Below are 20,445 nucleotides of genomic sequence, written 5' to 3'. Positions count from 1 at the left end.
AAGAGTTGGGGGAGTAGATATCTGGTGTTCGGTTTACATTCTTACCCCAACAGTACCTGCTCAGAGAATACAAAAATGTTCCCCTCGTTAGATCCTCTTTTCCTCCAGAGAGACGATCGCCCTCCCATCCCCCCCAGCCCCCCATCCCCCCAACGCCCCCCCCACCCCGACTCAAAGTCCTAGAAAGGAGAAGCACATGTACCACGTCTGTGTCAGCACTGCTCGCCTGCTTTCTCTCTAGCCTAGACGCTCTGCTTAACTTCATGGACAGGGGAAGCCAGGCTTAAAAGGCAGCCTTGTTTTTTTTAATCCCTTGAAATACTGGACTTTTCATCTAAGAAACTTCTTCGAGCCATCCCTCCAAGCAAAGTGATCCAAACTGCCCTGAAGGGTTCAGCCTGACCTGGTAGAACGCCTCTGGCCTTGCCAACGATGCTGAGTGTTTCTGAGGGAGGTGCTTACCCTCTCTGAACGCTGATGCCCCATCCAAGCATGGAAAGGCAAAGGTATGTATGGGTGGCTATTTGGGGCACAAAAAGGTCACCCCACCACCGGAGCCTTTTGCCCACAGCCCCCCACTCCCACCCCAGAGGGAGGAAACCTGCCATCAATGGATTAGGGCCAAGGTGGGCGTTTGCCCGGTGCAGAAACGCCCTCCCCACTCTCTCTTGCTTCCATTCTCTCCCATCTGGCAGAGGAGTCCGGCTCCCTAAATCTTCTTTTTGTTGGTTAGTTTCCATGGCAGTTATTGTCTGTGTGTGAGAGCGTGTCCGCCCCCTCACCCTCTCCCCTTCCAGAGCGGGCCCTGGCGGCTCAGGCGCGGCCGCCGGGGAGGCAGGCAAAGACACCAGGGCTCTGGCCAGTGTGCTGGGGTCCTCTCGGTCGGGGGTCAGGCCTCCTGGAGCTCAGGGGTCCCCGAGCCTCCCTCCGTGCGTTTGGGGTGGGGCCCTCTGCACCGGGCCGGCTGTATCCCAGCTCCTTGGCCAGAGGCAGCAGCCGTGGACTTGTGAATTGTGGAAGAAGCCCTCAGGACCCTGGGGATCCTAGGAGGAGCCTCGGAGCCAACCCCTGAGGGACCCTCTGCAGCCCCTTCCCCTCCTTTGTCTTTGGCAGATGATCACCTGATATCCTTTTTCCCCCCGGGTCAGGTAAGTTTCATTTCTATCTGTCTGTGCCGAGTGGTGCCTGCCGCTGGGGAGACAGGCAGTGGGCTAACGGGGTGGGGAGGGGGGTGGGGGGGACAGCTCGGCCCAGACAGGCTGGCAGGAGATGGGGAGAGTGGGGAGAGGAGAGGGTCTCAAAGCGCCTTTCTTCCTCAGCGGTGCCTCTCCGGCTTTGAAGTTCAGGGCTCCTTCCCAGTCGGTTTTAACCCAGATAGTAAAATGCAAAGATCAGTGTCTAGGGCACAGAATGACTGACATACAGCCAATATCCAGGACTTCTGGCTTCTGGTCTGAATGCAGTTCCGCGTATTCAATATTGACTACATACAAGTCGTCGTGCTTGGCTCTGGAAGAGCAACACGAATGACCCGCGACACGGTTTCTGCTTTTAAATGCTTTCCATCTGGTGGGAATGATAGGACGTCTACACAGATGGGTATGAAGACTCCCGGGTCAGGCACGCTGGGTTCGGTACTCTGCTCTGGATGCATGACCTTGGCCAGGTCACTTAGCCCCTCCAGTCTCCGTTTCCTCACCTGTAAAATGGGGATGACAATAGTGCCTGCCTTCCAGGCTAAATTCCACTTGCACACACTCAAAATTTAGGTCAGTTCATGACAGTAGCAACCGCCATACGCTTGTTAACTATTATTACTGTTATAGAAACTATAGGGGCGCCTGGGTGGCTCAGCCGGTTGAGCGTCCGACTCTTGGTTTCAGCTCAGGTCACGATCTCCGGGCGTCACAGTTTCCAGCCCCGTCTCAGGCTCCTCGCTGGCTGTAAGGAGCCTGCTTGGGACTCTCCCTCTCTCTCTCTGCCCCTCCCTCCCTTGATCGCACTTGCTCTGACTCTCTCAAAATAAATAAATAAACTTAAAAAAAATGGTTTCAATCCTATAAAACGTGTAAAGAATATCGGGGGTGGTTATTACCGTGCAAGGCAGTCATTGAGTACTAACACAGTGGCGCTTACAGAAAGTTCTGTGGGAACACGGGAGAGCTTACTGTCACCTGCAGGGTTAGGGTGAGGCTCCTGGAGAAGGTGGCATTGAGGCCGAGCCCTGAAGAATGAGTAGGATTTCGACACGCAGGAAGGAAGGTATGCAGCAGAGAAGCACTAAGCCAAGGTGCCGAGGCAGGAAAAGAGAGGCCTCCTGGCCACCAGCTCAGCGAGCACCTTGCCTGGGGCCCAAGCACGGAGCCTGGTCAGAAGCTGGGCGGCACTTTGGACTCCCCAGCAACTTGGGGCCAAGGGCAAGTTAGAGACCCAGGCTGGGAGCCTGAGACCAGGGTTCGGGTCCTGGCTGAGCTCCCACCTGGGTGCTCTGAGGCCAACCTCTTCACCTGCTTCAGGTTTGTTTCCTCACCTATGAAAGGGGAATATTGAAACTTGACTTCCCTCCCGATCTTACTATCGTGACTGACCATCGCATGGGAATATGACATTTTAAATCAGTAGGTAAAATGCAAAGTCCTGTTCTTCAAGATGAAAGAGAATTCGTGGACCCTCTACACGGCTCTGGGGGAAATGCAAAGGACTAAATCATTTAACCAGGAGGCTTGTGAAAATCATCTAGTACAATGCCTGACTCATAATAGTAGTTGAATGATCTCTTTCATAATTGATTGGTTGGTGGACTCACTCATTCAGTCATTCATTCAGGGTTCTTGGAGTAGCCACCGCAGGCTCGGTGATGGGAAAGAGGAGTGCCCAAGACAGGCATGGGTCCTGCCCTGAAATGCTTACAAGCAATTCACGAAACTGGCAACCTGAGGGTGTCCCTGTGCCCCACACTAGCAGCTTCCATCCCGCTGGCCATCTTCTGGCTTCTTTCAAGGATTATTGCTGTGAGACAATTGCTGTGGATTATTGCTGGGTTTTTTTTAGGTTGATTTTAGGCTCCCAAGACACTATCCCCATGGGTCTGCAGAACACCTCCTCTCTGCCCTCTGCTGGCGGGGAGTTGTAAGTGCTTCGCAGTAAACAGCTCAACGTCCATTACCCCTCCACACCAAGCGTTCTGTCTGCCTTCCATCATCCCTGAGATGAACTGAAGTGCCTTAATATTTAAAAAGGAATGAATCTGTAATTAGCACCTTAACATTATATCAGGGCCATTCCAGAGGCTTTCTATTTAAATGCAAATTGAACCTTCCTGAAGAAAAGCTAATAAGTGATGAAAATAGATAGCAAGAGAGGAGGAAGCAGGCAGGAGGAGGGAGGAGGGGCCGATGTGGAGTCGCCACTGGGGCCAGTTTGTTGCTGCCTGTGGACCACACTCCCCTCACCCAGACACCAGGCACGGGGCACCTGAGGAGAAGTCCGGGCACCTAAAGCCTGAGTCTCAATTCCCCTCTTTGTTCAGGGGGCGGATCTCCAAACCAGCAGCCACTTGGGTGGGCCCTTCCGGGGCTGCTGGAGGTCATCTCAGAGTCATGGTGGCCTGGAGAGGATACAGGCTTCGGCTACAGCCAGACTGGGGTTTGAATCCAGGATCTTCTTCTGAGTAGCTATAAGATCTTGGCCAATTTCCTAATCCCTCGGAGCCTCCGCGCCTTCACAATATAAGCAGCTGTTAGTGCTCGTTCCTCTCAAGATTGCGTAAAGATTATGCGATAAACAGAAAAACGTGCCTGGTATACAGTAGGTGCCTAACAAATGTTAGTTCCCTACCCTTGTCTCGAGATCTTGCTGGACCAATTTAACCGGTCAAGGTGAGAAACAGGTTCTCAAGAAAAAGGTGGCATCCACGATTTCCCTTCAAATAACCTAGGCGAGGGGTCGGGGAACACCAACACTTTCTGTAAAGGGCCAGATAGTAAATATTTCATGCTTGGCGGGCCATATGCTCTCTGTTGCAGCCACTCCACTGCACCGTTGTAGCGGGAAAGCAGCCACAGACACCACACAAGTGAATGAGTGTGGCTGTGTTCCAATATAACTTTATTTATAGACACTGAAATGTGAATTTCATACAACTTTCATGCATCGCAAAATATTTGTCTTTGGATTTTTGTCCCCCCCAAACATCTAAAAATGTAAAAACCATTATTAGATCACTAGCTGTACGAAGACAGGCGGTGGGCTGGGTTTGGTCTGTAAGTAATCGCTCCCCGAAGGTTTGACAAGAGACCTTCACCTGTGATTTGGGTGGAGTCTGCACCAGGGGACCTCTCAGAACATAACTCCTAAGGCTGGGACTAATGGAGAGGGACGGCATCCAAGGAAGCAACGAGCCCTTTCTGGGCCAGGACCACCAAGGACAAAAGGACACATAGGGTCCCTGGTGCTGGTCTCTGTTGGGGTGCCAGCCATTAGGTCAGGGCACGAGTACAGGTGTCATTCTACTTTTTCCCAGTGATGTCCAGGAAGGAACCAGTAGCTCCTTGGGCACCGAGCCGGCTGACACATTCTCCTGGTGACAGGCCCGAGCCCAGCCCTGGGAGGAGGGGGAATGTGACACCTGAAAGAGATCCAGCCTGGGAGCCTGAGACCAGGGTTCTAGAAGGGGGTTCAAGGGCTCAGACCCTGCTGCTCTCTCCCCAACCAGGAGAGCAGTGAGGGTTCCCCGGGCATCTCAGCCCACCCCAGGAGTGCCTGCTGGTAAGGACGGGCAGGCCCTCTGATTCACCCGAGACTTGGCCTGTCTCCCCCCTTTCCTGGGCTCTCTGACATCTGTCCTTAGAGACACTCGCAGAGCGCTCTTGCAACTAGTCCGCCATGCCTCCCCACCTCCTCTCTGTCTTTAGCACAGAGAACACAGGTCACCACACCAGATGGCAACCTCACTGTTGTGGCAGATTGCCGGGCTCCCGGGAGAGGTGGGGGTTAAAGCAGAGCACTGGAGGCTGTCTGCTTCACAGTCCCCACCCCTCTTCTTTAACATGCCTCCGCCCGGCCCCTTCTCCAGAACCTCTGGGGAGGAGGGCCTGTGTGCGTGCACGTGCTTGTGCCCATGCATGTACGTGTGTGCACGCGCGTGTGTTTGTGATGTGAAGCAACAGGGAAGAAGGGGAAGGGGTGAGGAGAGACCGTGCCAGAGTGAAAGCCACTCTGTACCTCCGTAGAGGCCCCAGCCACGGTGGACGGGCCCCTCTTCCCAGCTGGAGGGTGAACTGGACCCTGCCTCTCTGGCACCCATCAAGGGGCTCTTGGAGGTGAGCAGAAGCATGGTGTGGAGAATGAGGTCTCTCTGTTTTATTTATATATTTTTATTAAAAAAAAATTTTTTTTAACATTTATTTATTTTTGAGAGACAGAGCATGAGCGGCGGAGGGGCTGAGAGAGAGGGAGACACAGAATCCAAAGCAGGCTCCCGGCTCTGAGCTGTCAGCACAGAGCCTGATGAGGGCCTCGAACCCACAAACCGCGAGTTCATGACCGACTGAGCCACCCAGGCATCCCCGCTCTGTTTTAGAAGCTGTCCCTGGGCCTGGCCAGAAGGGAGAGGCCGAAGAGGGGCAGGGCCTCTGAGGGTGACTGTTCTCACCTCCTGGCTCTCTAGTGTCATCTGACAGCAATCCAGCCTGTGGGGCCCCCACCGCCCCTTCCCAGCCCCATGAAGGGGCCAGAGCCTTGGATCCCATCAGGCTCAGACAAAATGGTGCTAACAGGCAGAGAAAGAAGGAGAGGTGGGCCCTGAGAAACCCTCCTCCCAAAGTAAGTGGTAATAACCAAATAGAAGCCAGTAATGTTCCTTAGCAGGTGAGCAGCCTCCATCTGGAAATAAGGGGAGCCTCTAAGGAGTGGCCCTTTTCTCTCCTGGGTGGAAATGGGACAACCACCTCATAGCCCAAGCTTTTGTCCTCCAGATAAGATAGTTTTGCCCCTGGGAGGCCTGGGGGGACTCAGTCGGTTAAGCTTCTGACTCTTGATTTAGGCTCTGGTCATGATCCCCAGCATGCTTCGAGAGAGACCGAGCCCCCCCTCAGGCTCTGTGCTGATAGTTTGGAGCCTGCTTGGGATTCTCTGTCTCCCTCTCTCTCTCTCTCTCTCTGCTCCTCCCCTGCCCTCTCCCCTCCTCGCTCTCAAAATAAATAAATGAAGGTTTTTTTAAAAAAAAAGATAGTTTTCCCAGGATGAGGGACCCCAGCAGGAAGTAAGCAGGAGAGCTTACTTCTGGTTACTTCTGCCCCTCTGTTGTCAGAAGGCTGCGATCTATGGGACTGGGGGGAGTGGCTGGCCTTGCTCACTCAGAGCCTGTCAGCAGGACAGCCAGCCCCCCTTACCACGCCCCTCCTGCGCACACACGCGCGCCCTTCATGACAGGCAGGCTGGCCCATCTGCCAATCAATTTTCCTTGCTGATTTCCTAGCCGAAGCAGCGGGGCTGGTGTGTAAATCATTCAGAGCCCTCTCTCAGCTCTGCCAGGACATGGAGCTCTTTTTAATTAAGAAGAATGGAGGATGTTGCTGGCTCTGGAAATGGCGATATTAACTTACTAATGGGCATTTAAGGAGCCGTGTTTGAGTGGCTGCTGCCTTCCCAGCCTGCACCCTCCGCCCCTCTGCAGAGTCGCCCAGGCCCCCACAAAGGCTGTGCTGTCCTCTGCATTAGAAGGGTCAGGGTATAAGCACCGCCCTCGCCCTCCTGCCACCTACCTTGGCCCCAGGGATCAGCCAGGCTCCTGCCTGGTGACCTGGGACAAAAGGGCACATTTTTGCATTTATTTAAAAAACATTTTTTTGTGTGTATTTATTTATTTTTGAGAGAGAGACAGCATGAGCAGGGGAGGGACAGAGAGAGGGAGACACGGAATCTGAAGCAAGCTCCGGGCTCTGATTCAGAGCCCGACGCGGGGCTCCAGCCCATGAACCAGGAGATCATGACCTGAGCCGAAGTCAGACGTTTAACCGACTGAGCCACCCAGGTGCCCCCATCTATCTATCTACCTATCTATTTTTAAGATATCTTTTTTTTAAATTTTTTTTTAACGTTTATTTATTTTTGAGACAGAGAGAGACAGAGCATGAACGGGGGAGGGTCAGAGAGAGGGAGACACAGAATCTGAACAGGCTCCAGGCTCTGAGCTGCCAGCACAGAGCCCGATGCGGGGCTCGAACTCACGGACCGCGAGATCATGACCTGAGTCGAAGTCGGCCGCTTAACCGACTGAGCCACCCAGGCACCCCATCTATCTATCTATTTTTAAAGTTCATTTATTTTGAGAGAGAGAAAGAGAGAGAGTGTGTGAGTGCGCATGAGTGGGGGAGGGGCAGAGAGCGAGGGACAGAGAGAATCCCAAGCAGGCCCCGTACTACCAGCCCCAACGTGGGGCTTGAACTCATGAGCCATGAGATCACGACCTGAGCCAAAAGCAGGAGCAGAAGGCTTAACCGACTGAGCCACCCAGGCACCCCTCATTTTTGTATTTAGAGGAAAGGCCAGAAGCAGGACGACTTGAACCCTTGAGTCCTCTGCCTCTTGTCCTGGCAGCCTGTGGGAAGGCCACAGGCTCCCCAGAACTGTCAGGACCCAGCAGGAAACATGGGTAGGCCTCCAGTGGGTGCCCAGTGCCCACAAGGAGCCAGCCCATCAGCAAAAGCTGCAGCTGTTGCAAATGAGAAGCCGAGCCAAGCAAGGGTCCTTACCAAGTCCCATCCGATGACTGAACCTGGGATGGCTGGCGGTGCCCGTGAGCACCGTTGGAGCCAGACCCCTGCATGTGTGCCACTCAGAAGAATGTGAGGATGTCCATTCTGGGGCCTGCTGCTTTGTCACCATGGCTAAGTGACTCTTCCTGTAGGACTTCACACCCCGGAAACCCCTCGGAGTAAAGAACACCCAGCTGGGAGACACCTCAAGCCGGCTGTGCTCTTCCTCTCTCTCCCTTCTAATTTTATAGACTGGTCCGGAGGTGCACGGCCCAGTTGGGGCAAAATGTGGCTGGAACAGAAGTCTCCTGGCTCTTGGTCCCGTGTCTTACCTATTTCCAGTATCTCCCAGGGCAGGTGATGCCACAGCCTCTCCTCCCACCTCATGCTGCTCTTTTCATTTTCTGAGGCTCTTGGGCCTCTGAAGTTCTTCCCTCTTTATAACCCAGATCCTCAGGCTTTATTCCAAGTCCCATTTCCTCTTACGACCTCCTCAGTCAGCACAGGGCAGGGGCCGAGGTCTTTCAGAGAAGGTCTCACTTGCTCCTGTCCTTCTCATCTCTATGCATGAAACAGCAGAGGAGGGGGCAGCTTCCTGACTCTTCTAAATCATGCAGCTCCTGAGTCTGAAAACCAAGATGATCCCTTCCCCCCATCCCACCATCACATACCTGAGCCGCACTTTCCATCAGATGCACCCCTTAACTGATACCCACTGAGTCCCTCTGGGCCCCACGCCCCACCCCCCACTCTGCCCTGGGGGAGGAGGGAGCAGGGCTGGTGGCTGAAGGAAGGTGGCTGATTCTGCCGCCCATCTAGTCAAGGCTGCAGGGTCAGGAGGTGGCCATTCCTCGAGACCCCAGACGGCCAACCCCACGGGTGGCAATGCCACCTGAACAGATGCCGATTATGGTTCTGACTGCCGGCACCTGTGTCACATCATCTCCAGCCGAGTCCTCTGGAGCCCTAAATCCTTCTTCTGGGCTGCTGTTGGGATGGGCAGGAGGATGCCCCAGGGAGGCTTTTCAGTGTAGGGGAGGAATTTACCCCTCCCTCGGTCTACAGGCGGCCTCAGTTCTGATTGGATGAGCCATCGTCACTTCCACCCCCTAAACACAGCCAGGCTTCTGGTGAGGGATGGATGAGAAGGTGATTCTCTGCAGGAAGGGCGACAGCTGTTCTCCAGATCAGAATGCAATTTAGTTAGTGGGAGAGATTTCCGTGCGCTCAGAGGGTAGAAATCCTATCCCAGACGTAGGCCCCGACACAGTGGGGCACAGGACCGTGGGGCCCGGTGAGATGCCTGCTGTGTGAAATGGGCACCTGCTGTCTGGGCTCACCGGTCTGGATACGCAGAAAGTCAGGGTGCAGGAACTTGTCACACAGGGAGGAAAGAAGTCTACTCGTTATAGACTACCTCCTACATGCCCAGCATCTACACCAGGCATCTCTTTCTGCCCGTAACTCTAGAAAGTAGATTTTCTTATTCCCCTTTTCCCAGATGAGGAACTGAGAGTCAGGGGTATAAGTGACTTCTTCACGGTCACACAGCTAGAGGGGCCCGAGGCAGGATTCAGACCCAGTCTGCCTGATGCCAGAGTCCACACACTTTCCCCTACCCCATGCCCTGTGAGGCACTGCAGACAAAGAACTAAGGAGAGAAGGTGATCCCGGCCTCCAGGAGCTCAAGATGCATCTTTCCAGCCCTCACGGTACCCTGCAGAGGGCGTCCAGGTGCCCCCCCCCCCCCCCCCCCCGACAGGAAGGTAAACTGTATTTCCGAGGAGGGAGAAGGAGCTGTTCTAGCTTCTAATAACTAAACAGCTCCCCTCTCCTGTCTCCCCAAAATGTACCCTGCACCTGGGATTCCCCCAGTCCCTTGTGGCCCTACCTACCTCCTCCATCCACGGTCTGCCACGCCGGGACTCTGCTAGTTAACGGGGACGAAATTGTCCCTACCCACCCTCAGCTTCCCCACGAGCTACCCCAAGGTGGTGACGGCGGGCCCCTGCTGAATACCTAATAAACCCAGTCGCTACCGAGTCAAACTGTGCATTGTATTCTGTATAAAAGAGACTGTACTAGATCCTAGGTGCAACTTTAGAAAAAAAAAAATACCGAGTGACTCTTTCTGGAGCTGAGCACCCCTTCAACAAGTCTGATGCAGCAATATCACATAAGAAAGAAAGACTCCACAGTACCAAAGGCTTTATCATTGGAGGCTTTCATCAACTTTCCTTCCCCCGCTTCTCTCCCCTCCCCGTGCCACCTTGTGACCAAGGCAAAGAGTCAAAGCCTTTTTTTTTTTAATTTTTTTTTTCAACGTTTTTTTTTTTTATTTATTTTTGGGACAGAGAGAGACAGAGCATGAATGGGGGAGGGGCAGAGAGAGAGGGAGACACAGAATCGGAAACAGGCTCCAGGCTCCGAGCTATCAGCCCAGAGCCTGACGCGGGGCTCGAACTCACGGACCGCGAGATCGTGACCTGGCTGAAGTCGGACGCTTAACCGACTGCGCCACCCAGGCGCCCCCTTTTTTTTTTTTTTTTAATTTTTTTTTTTCAACGTTTTCAAAGCCTTTTTAAGAGAGAAGAGAAACCCAGGCCTGATGCGATTGCAAGGTCTCAGAGCAAGAGGGATTTGGGTTTGACGTGAGGAAGAACTCCCCGACAGGGAAATGGCCACCCGGTGGAACAGGGTGGTGAGGAATCAAAGGGGTCACTGGACTCCCCGCCTCTGCTCGGTGCCCCTTCAGGCCCCAGCTGGGTGCACTCTGCCCAGGCATGGAAACCGCCCGTGACTCAGGGAATCTTAAGTGGCGGTTGCTAGGTTACAAGTTTCCTCAATGTGCACTCAATGTAAGGATTAAAGGATGTCACCTGGCTGAGAGGAAGAGCCATGGGGGAAGGAGTTGGGGAGATGGAGAGAAGCCAGGACTTCCAGAGCAAGCATTCAGGCCACGACCTGAAAGGCATCCTATTCTCAGTACTTTTCCAAGGGTCTGAGTCCCTAGATCCCGCGGTCCTCATGGAGGGCGGTGCTTGCAGAACATGAGCGTTAGGCTGGAAGGGGGCCTATTCTGGGATTGGGTTCCAGTCCTTCCCCAGTTATGCTGCCCAGCACACAATATGGCAATGGGCAGAGCTGTTGCCGGAAACCTTTGGGGGCCTGGGCTCCTTCCTTCAGTGTAATTGGACAAGAAGCCGGAAGCCAGGTGACAGTTGAAAAGCTTGGTGTCCTTAGGAATACACAATTCTTTCATTTGTGATTTAACGGTGTTAAAGTGGAAGAGGGTTAGATTCGGAATTCACAAGCTAGACCCTGGTGTCGGCCCTCGGACGGTCGTTAAGTCCGTTACTTCACCTCACTAAGTCTCAGCTGCCTCACCTGTAAAAAGTGGAAACCGATACCTGCCCCCGTCATCTTTCCCAGGGTTGTTTTAAGATTACGAGAAAATGGATGTGTGAGGACTTAGGTTAGTTCGAGGAGTTCTGCAAACACAACATCTTATGGAACTGTGTATAACTGCTTAGTAAGCTGCCCCAGCTGGGGTGGGTGGGGACTCCAGGAGCCTTGCCCCATTGCTTTGGTAAAAGGCTCAGTAGACAAAAGAAGCTGAAGACGGGTCCCCCACGAGACCCTTTGAGGAAGACCTATGGCTTTCAGTCTTCCTACTCACCCTGTGCTGGTCTTCTGAACACAGTTCAAGTTGGGGATCGAGGATCTGTTCCCTATTCCTCTGGGCAGATTGGGATCCTTGGGAAGAAAGAGAAACGGTTGGCGTTTCCTGTAAAACTTCATTAATTCAGACCACATTCTTTTGGAATTTATGAGTTCTTACTGAATAGAGAAAACAGAACACAACCTTCCTCTGAAGGTTCTAGAGGTGCTTACTTTGTAAGCACAGAGAATTCAAACAAAAAAAAAAGCAGTTCAATTTCTAAGCCAAGAACACAAGATATTAAGATGAGTTGTGGCTTCTGTTTCTCACAGGAAGTCATTTCTAAACAAGGGGCAAAAGTTTGTATTTGTTCCGTTTCCCTTTTTCTGCATTTTGTTGATAATAGTTGCTGGCCATGGTGTTAATAGCGATTTACCAAGCCCTTGCTAATGTGTCAGAAACTGAACTGTTTCACAAACAGTATCTCATTTAATCCTCACAAAAATCTACCAGGAGCCATCCATAGCATGAGACACTACTCAGAAATTAAAAGGAATGACCTACTGACGCATGCAACAACCTGGATGAAGCTCCACAGAATTATGTTGGGGGCGGAGGTGGGGTTCCTAGTCAATCCCAAAAGGTTACATACTTTATGATTCTATTTATCTAACTAATCCATTCTTGAAAAGACAAAATGAGGGAAATGGAGAACAGAGTAGTAGTTGCCAGGGGTTGGAGAACAAAAGGTGGGAGGGAAGCAGGTGTAGGTGTAAAAAGGCAACACAAAGAATCCTTGTCTTGTGGTGAAAATGTTCTGTACCTTCATTGATCAATTTCCATATCCTGGTTGTGATATTACTGTACTATAAGTTTTGCAAAATGTTACCTTCGAGGGAAACTGGGTAAATGGTGCTATTTCTTCCCCCTGCATGTAAATCTACAATTTATCTCCAAATAAAAAGAGATAAATTCAAATAATATAAGGAAATTGGGGCTCAGGGTGGTAAAACAATTTCAGAGCCAGAATTCAAACTCAGGTGTCAGACTGCCAAACCTGAGCGTTTGGAGACTTGACTCTATTCAAGGGAACCAAGAAGAAGGAGGACCCCATCGGCCTGGAAGTCCATTAGACCAGGGGACCCACGGGTGTCATGGGCTGATGTGTTACCGGGGGTCTGTGTTACCGGGGGTCTACTGTCCTGAAAAGGCTGAGAATGTGGCTTGGAGAAACTATTTGGTAAGCCCTGTGGGTTGGTGCTGAGTGCCAACATTGAACAACCGGGTTTCCCCTTCCCAAGGTGTGTGAAAAAGGGATGAGAGTATGTGTGTGTGGGGGGGTCCCCCTATGTGTTTGTCTATGTGGGTGTCTCCAGTTAGGTATCCACATGTCTGTACCTTTGTCAGTTACTCCGTGAATATGTCAGTTTCCGGGTGAGAGAGGGTAGGGTGATGTGCAAGTTCTGCCTACGTGTGTGCAGGTCGGTGTATACGTTATGTTTGGGTGCACCCGGGGCAGGTCTCCCCGGGTCACACCCACATGACTTGTTTCTATGAGGTTAAACCATTTGATAATACCTCCCCCAAAGCAAAGCTGACTGTTGAGCCAGCCTGTCACGAACTGGGTCTGTGTACTGTAGATAAACTGGGTAATTGGACTCTCCGCCTCTTCATCCAAAACAAACACTCACAGACCGCCCACCCCCACGCTGGAAGGAGTCTGGTTCCTGTCATCTGGGTACTTGGCTCCAGTGCCCCGCCTCTCTGACCCTGTAGACAAGGTGAGCGTCTCCCCGAGGGGCCCTTCCCCTCCCCCGCGGGCGGACGCTGCCAGCGCTTATGTAAAGAGGTCACGGCCTGCTCCGCCGCCGCCGCCGCCGCCGGGCGCACGCGGCTTCCTGCACAGGTGTGGCGGCTGCGGGCGGGGATGTGCGTGGAGCAGCCTGGCGGGCTTCCTTCTCCCGGGCGGCTCCGCTTCTCCTTCGCGCTGCTCGTTCCTTCTCCTCGTCTGCGTGTGTGACAGCGGTATGCGGGCTGGGGAAGGACAGCGCGCCCTGTCCCCAGCTCCCCGCAGCCCTGGGGGGGCTCCCCGCTCCCGGGTGATGCGCTGTCTGCGCCCCGCCGCCGCGCTCCTCCGGCCTGGCTGTGTAAGTGGCGCGGCGGCGTGGGCGGGAGGGCGCGGGCAGGGGAGCAGGGGCGGGGGGAGAGAGGCGGCGGCGCCCGGAGGTGTTAACTCCTTGTTCCGCCGGGAGGCTGCCGGGCGCCGCGAGCCCCGGAAAGCCCCCGCCCGCCGTGCGCCCCGCGGGTGTCCGAGCCGCCGGCCGGGAGGGGCGGGGGACACCGCGCTGCGGGGCGCGATGCCGCCGCGGGGTGGCGCCCTCGGCCGCCTTCCCTTTGAAGTTGGCCAGGACCTGGCAGCTGGGAGCCAGCCCGCCCCGCCGGCGGTGCGAGGAGGCGAGGGCGCGGGGCCCCGACCGCCCTTGATTCGCCCCATCCCTCCCGCAGGGCCAGGCGCGGACGCCGCCGGACCGCGCAGTCTGGAGGGACTGTGAAGCGCTGGCCGGCGTCGGGGCCCTTGCCCCGGGGTCGGGCGGGAGCCGGCGGACGGGAGCCAGATGGAGGCGGCGAGAGGGGGCGCGGAGTAGCGGGCGGCCCCCCGGGCTCGCACCTCCCGCGGCGCCGTGGCGCTCCGCGGGCACTGGGGCGCGGCCCCCCGGGCTGCCATGGAGGTGCCTAACGTCAAGGACTTCCAGTGGAAGCGCCTGGCGCCGCTGCCCAGCCGCCGGGTCTACTGCTCCCTGCTGGAGACCGGGGGGCAGGTCTATGCCATCGGGGGATGTGACGACAACGGCATCCCCATGGACTGCTTTGAGGTCTACTCCCCCGAGGCCGACCAGTGGACCGCCCTGCCCCCCCTGCCCACGGCCCGGGCCGGGGTGGCCGTCACCGCCCTGGGGAAGCGGATCATGGTGATCGGGGGTGTGGGCACCAATCAGCTGCCCCTGAAGGTCGTGGAGATGTACAACATCGATGAGGGCAAGTGGAAGAAGAGGAGCGTGCTGCGTGAGGCCGCCATGGGCATTTCTGTCACGGCCAAAGGCGAGTGGGGCCAGGGCTGAGGGAGGGAAGAGAGAAGGGCGTGGGGGACCACGGGGAGAGGGATGGGAACTAACACTGAGTTGGGGGCCCGCTGTCACAATCCCGATCCCATTTGATCCCTACAATAGACACGGAAACTAGACACCCACAGGCCTTATTTTACAGATGGGAAAACAGACTCAGTAGGTGAAGTGTCTAGTAATTTCATGTGATGCCAGAACTCCACTCCACCAGCCTCCTGCCAACAAGCTGGGCAGGCCTGGCCAGAGAGGAGAGCTGGAGACTTAGTGCAGGGTCTCCACAGACCTCTTCATTCGGCAGAATGAGGAGCCTCCCACCCATAGCACCTCATCCCCTGAAATCTGCCTTCGAGGGACACCACCTCCAGACACATATTTGGGGTCCTGGGGGTGTTCACTGCATCCCTGTACCATCACTAGGCCCCTCTAGTGGGGCTTTGAGGCCTGATTGCGGGGCCTTTCCCACTACCCTCAACCTCCCCTTCTGCCTCCGAGTCTCAGAGATACTAGTGAATGGAGACGAGAATGTTCCTGAGGGTTGTGCTCCTACAGCACCTCGCCCAAGTTCACAGTTCTCAAGGGGTGTATGCAGGGACCACGAGGTTACTGGATCTTCATTTCACTTTCCTCAAACCCCTCATTCTTTCTCCTTGGGCCTGGTACAGCCCAGAGCATAGAGCAGGCTTCAAAAGTTCTTTGGCTGAAACACACAGGGTTTTATGGGAAATGGCCCAACAGGAATTAGAAGACCCCAAGTGCAGCTCAGACAGACAGCCTTGGTGGGATGCAACCTTCCCTCCCTCTCTTGCAAAACCATCCCATTTGCCTGTGGGGTCTACTGTAGATCAGGCCAGGATTTCTGGAGGGTCTGCTGTGTCCCTGGCACATTTCCAGGTCCCAGGGAGGAAGGAAAGAGGCAGAAGGTCTGGCCCCTACTTTCAGAAGTCGGAGTCTGATCAATGAAGGTGACCAGTGAGAAACTCTAAGCCTGAATCCCTCAGGGTAGTGGCCAGGGAGGCCTCCACAGGCCATCAGTAAGGATAAGAGCCGGAGGGCCCATGGAGAAAAAGAGGGAAAGGGTATTCCTTTGTTCCCAGGCTTCAGTAGATGGTGCTGAAAGACAGAACTAACGTTTATTGAATCCTTACCCCGGGTGCTTTATATATTTTAGCCCCTTTGATCTTCAAAAACCTATCTGATGAGATAAGTGCTATTATTATCCTCATTTTAAAGAGAAGCAACGTGGGGCCCAAAGAGGTTAAATAATTTGCCCAAGGTCACACAGCTGGTGAGTAATGATGGAGTCTGTGCTCTTAACTGTGGCATTGAATGGGTTCAGGAGTTAGTTTAATAAGCTTTCACATGCCTGTGTGGCAGACACGGAAGCAGAGGCTGGGGTCACAGATGACCAAATTCTCTATTTGGAAGAAACCGACAAGGATTATTTCCATAACGCATGGTGAACAGGGTGAGCAGCTACCTTGGGCGGTACTGAGCCGGTGCTCTCAGCCCCGCTTTGCAGTTCAGGGACACCCAGGCGAACCCGAAGGGATGATTAAGAGCTGGCACAGGAGCAGTGGTGTGGCGGGGGTGAGGGCTGTCGGCTGGACGTGAGTTTCAGGTGGGAGAGGCGGAGCTTGTGTAAGGGAAGTCCTTCTAATATTAGCAGGCCAGTCTCCTGGCCGCAGGCTAAGGTTAGGATTTTTTTTCCTTCCTTGTTCAGTAAGATTGGAAATAGTACTCAGTAGAAGGAAATAGTAGTCTCCCTGCAATTCCCTTACAGAATAAAGGTCTCCTAGAGCTGGAAGCAGTGAGGACCAGCTACTGGGAGATAGAATCCCGGGCAGGGGTGGGTCCCCGGGAAGAAGAGTGGCTTGTGGGCTGGGGGAGGAGGGGAAGCTGTGTCTCTGATAGGCTGCAGGAGGCACTGGGGTGAGGCCCAGGGAAACGTGGGTGCCTCGCTCATCCTCTCTGATGCCCTGTGGCAGGGGTGTGCCTTGAAAGGCTACCTGCAACCAAGAGCAATAGAAAAAGGGAGAGAACTCACTTCTCCTCTCAGAGTGCCCAGCTTACTGCCTGGGTTCCTTAAAGGGGCCGCTTTTCTCTCCTCCAAAGCCTCACCCTCATTCACCCCTAACCCTATCCCATCTAGCTCAGGATGTCTTCTGGAGCCCACAAGCCTCCTCATGTGTGAAGGAGGATGGCATTCCCCCATGGGGAAGAATCAGCAGCAGTCCAGGGTCCCACAGGGCCAGCGACAGCAGGGCTGACCTCATTTCCACAGGCTCCTGCTGGGTCTGGAGAGTTCCAAGCAGGGAGTGCCTAAGGAACAGGCCACTATTGGAGGACATCAGAGGATTACCCCTCCTCTTCGGCATCCCCTCTGGCTGCCCAGGAGGGAGGAGTGTAGAGGGGACAAAACCTGCAAAGGGTTGTCCAGGCCTCGACTCCACCGCAGTCTACCCTGTGAGAGGCTCCGCCACGGGCTGGACATCGAGGCGTTCAGGCCTGACATGGCTTCAGGCTCAACCATGGCAGGGACTCTCCATGGTTCCGTCAACCTCACCCCGGCACAGCAGCGGTTGGGAACCTGGCCTGGCCTCCGTGCTGGTGTGCGAGGGGTTGATGGGGCCTGGCCTGGTACGTCATTACTGATGGGCCTGTCTCACAGTGTGCGTGAGCTGAGCCAGGGATTGTGTGTGGCCTTTCTCCTTAGATTACCGAGTGTATGCGGCAGGCGGGATGGGCCTGGACCTCCGTCCACACAACCACCTCCAACACTATGACATGCTCAAGGACATGTGGGTGTCACTAGCACCCATGCCCACGCCGAGATATGCTGCCACCTCCTTCCTCCGAGGCTCCAAGATCTATGTGCTAGGTAAGGACAGGTTATCTGTCCCACATCTATCCCTCCTTCTCTCCCTTGGGTCAGTTTCCACAGGAAGCGGTCCATGTCTGTGTGCTGAGCATCTCCTTGGGGGTAATCACCGATGCCTTACCCCGCAGGGAGCTCCCTGTGTGGTTGGGTAAACGTGGAAAGGGGAAACCCAGCCCCCTGCCCTCAGGGATTTACTCTGGCCCAACCCCCCTCCCCAGGGGGACGACAGTCCAAGTATGCAGTCAACGCCTTTGAGGTTTTTGACATCGAGACTCGCTCCTGGACCAAGTTCCCCAACATTCCCTGTAAGCGGGCCTTCTCCAGCTTTGTGACCCTGGATGACCGCTTGTACAGCCTGGGAGGCCTGAGGCAGGGGCGGCTCTACCGGCAGCCCAAGTTCCTCCGGACGATGGACGTGTTCGACATGGAACAAGGTGAGCAGGGCACCAGCCTCTAGCCGCCCACCCCCCTCTGGCTGAGTCCCCATCCCATGCGCCCGCCCAGGCCGCTGATCCAGGGGGGTGAGCCTTTCAGGGGTCCGAACAGCCCTCTCCACTCAGGCCTCCTCTTGGGATCGCATTCTCTCCTCTGGACAGGGCTCCTCTGGGTTAGCTGGTTATTTTTATCAAAGCCTTTCCCATTTTCTCTTCTTACGACATTCAGGCAGGGCCCGGTGAGGGAGGGCTTTTCCGGCTTTTTACCGATGCAGACACAGAAGGATCCCGACTCCCACGCTCACTGCCTCTAGTTAACCTCCTCTCCAGCTCAGAGACCTTGAGAACAGAGGTTAGAACAAGGTGATTGATTGTAGGGGATTATGGTTCCTTGGACTGTAGCAAGCCTGGGAGAGGGTGTAGAGGCCCCGGAGTGCATCATTTCAAACAGCAGGAGGCGTAGTTTATGCCCTGAGCACAAAGCGTAGATGGGGTGGACGCCCACCTAGGATGTGAGCTCTGGGGACTCAGTGTGTACTTGGTGGGGGAGGTCACCACCAAGCGTCTTACTCTCTCTAAATTTATCCTGCCGTGATCCACGGCCCGCAGGGGGATGGCTGAAGATGGAACGCTCGTTCTTCCTCAGGAAGCGGCGGGCAGACTTTGTGGCCGGCGCTCTGAGTGGACGGGTCATAGTGGCCGGAGGACTTGGTAAGGATGGGGCTTCCAGGCTGTTACCTGACACCGTGCCCGAGCAGGAGAAGGCACCGGCTGCTTGTGCACGGCCTGCCTACCGCGTTCTCCCAAATCATTCAAAAACCCCTCTTCCCAGCTGGGCTTCACAAACCCATGGGGGCGGATTTTTAGTAAAAGGCAAAAGAGAGGCAGCAGTGACTAGAAACTTCTGGTAAAAGCAGAGGGTGGGGAAGGAAAGCCTTCCTCTCGAGGAGACAGAAGGACGGAGAGAAGGCAGGAGGGGCAAAGTGGCTGTCGGACAAGAGCGAGGGCTCAGGGTAGGGAAGGAGCGTTTCTGCAGCCCAGGAACTAAAGTCCCTTGGCTTCTGCTTGTGGATTCCAGGGGGGGAGGGGGGGGGTGCTGTGGGGAATGGACTGGGGGGCTGGACTTCTTCGTGAGGTCCGGTTCCCTTGGCGCTTTCAGGGAACCAGCCCACTGTCCTGGAGACGGCAGAGGCGCTCCACCCCGGGAGGAACAAGTGGGAGGCCCTCCCCACCATGCCCACGCCCCGCTGCGCCTGCTCCAGCATTGTCGTCAAGAACTGCCTCCTGGCTGTAGGGGGCGTCAACCAGGGTCTGAGCGACGCGGTGGAAGCCCTGTGTGTCTCTGACTCCTAGCTCTCAGCACAGCGCCTGTGCCCCGGACCGGATCAGCCCACTCTCCACAAGAGGAATGGTCTCGTCAAAGCAGTGTGGGCGACTTCCCAGGATGCCAGCTCCTGTCAGCAGCTAGTGGGGTCAGGCCCCGGGGTTCTGAGGGACCTCCCTCCGCCTCCAAACCCTACCCATCCCAGGAAACCATGCGAAGTCCCAGGGACTCAGCCAGTCTCCAGCTGGAGGCCAGCTGAACTCTGAGGAGAGTCCCCCCCCCCTTACTGCTCAGGCAGAGAAAGACACAGGAGTCCTGGCTATCTCCCCTTCCTGTGAGTTCCACCTCCCCCCGTGTCCAGGGTAGGGGGTGGGCAGGGCCGAAGACAGCTGCTATCACTGTCCTCTCCCCAGCTCTGAACTAGTTTGAGGGTCTCTCGGGATGGAAAAGGGAGAAGGTTCGCAAAGAGTCCCAAACCCCTCGCTTCTCCCTTGGTCTACATCCCTTCCCCATTTGGTGGTCAGCCGTGGGCCTGCCCTAGCCCTCGTCCCCTCAGCAAGAATTGGCCTTGGAGTCAGGTTCACGGGGACTGGTCCAGGTCAGTAGCCTCGGCCAGGAAGGACCCGTGCCTCTCAGGTCCTCGAGGGTAACGTGACGACGGGGAAGCAGCAGACGCCCAGCCCAGGCTCTGCTTCCCACTCCTCCCCTCGCTCACTTTCTCCGTCCGCCACCCTCCCCTCGCCCTTTTGTCACCCGCGGCCCCAGCGCATTTCTGGGCAAAACCTTCTCATGTACACTGTGGCATCCAAATCCACGAAGGATGGATTAACTGCACTCTGGTTAACAGCAGCAGCACAACAATTAAAATCTATATTCCTATTCTCTCGGGTACCTGGTGCAGGGGTGGGGTGGGTGGGTGTCTTGGGTAGAGGGGACCCCATGAAATAGTCCCTCTGACTGTCTCAGACTAAATAGGGCCCCAGGCGACCAGCTGTTGTGGGTTCCGCCTCCAAAGCACCTCCTGCCCGGTCACCTCACTCCCAGTACAGGGCAGCCCTCCTCAGTGCCTAGACTCCTCTGTGTTAGGAAAGGCTGACCTCTTCGTGCCTGGCCTCAATTCACTCAGCCAAAGTTCACTTCTGTCTTGCCTGAAGTTGGACAGGGATCGCTCACTGACTTGCCATGAAGGACGTGCCCCCTCCTGGCTCGTAGAGCGCCTCTTTCTGATTTCCGGTTATTTTGAAAAGCTGTGCCAGCACGGGGACTACA

General features: G+C 55.2%; 1 protein-coding gene across 4 annotated transcripts; it reads left to right on the top strand.

Annotated features, from left to right (window-relative positions):
• Positions 1-805: 805 nt before the first annotated feature.
• On the top strand, positions 806-20,055 carry KLHDC8A (kelch domain containing 8A). 4 transcript variants are annotated; one of them, XM_058700321.1, is made up of 7 exons: positions 806-1,148; positions 13,112-13,199; positions 13,924-14,517; positions 17,254-17,418; positions 17,637-17,852; positions 18,462-18,563; positions 19,012-20,055. In XM_058700321.1, the coding sequence occupies exons 3-7, from the start codon at positions 14,142-14,144 to the stop codon at positions 19,203-19,205; spliced, it is 1,053 nt and encodes a 350-aa protein (XP_058556304.1). In that variant the 5' UTR covers positions 806-1,148; positions 13,112-13,199; positions 13,924-14,141; the 3' UTR covers positions 19,206-20,055. The 4 variants fall into 4 exon arrangements, with proteins under 4 accessions (XP_058556304.1, XP_058556305.1, XP_058556303.1 ...); XM_058700322.1 differs by lacking the exon at positions 13,112-13,199; XM_058700320.1 differs by lacking the exon at positions 806-1,148 and having other exon boundaries at positions 12,609-13,199.
• The last annotated feature ends 390 nt before the right edge of the window (positions 20,056-20,445 follow it).

Source organism: Neofelis nebulosa, chromosome 15 (genome assembly GCF_028018385.1).
Source record: "Neofelis nebulosa isolate mNeoNeb1 chromosome 15, mNeoNeb1.pri, whole genome shotgun sequence".
Lineage (NCBI taxonomy): Eukaryota > Metazoa > Chordata > Mammalia > Carnivora > Felidae > Neofelis > Neofelis nebulosa.
The sequence above is the reverse complement of the archived record's forward strand: the minus strand, read 5'-3'. Positions and strand labels throughout refer to the sequence as shown.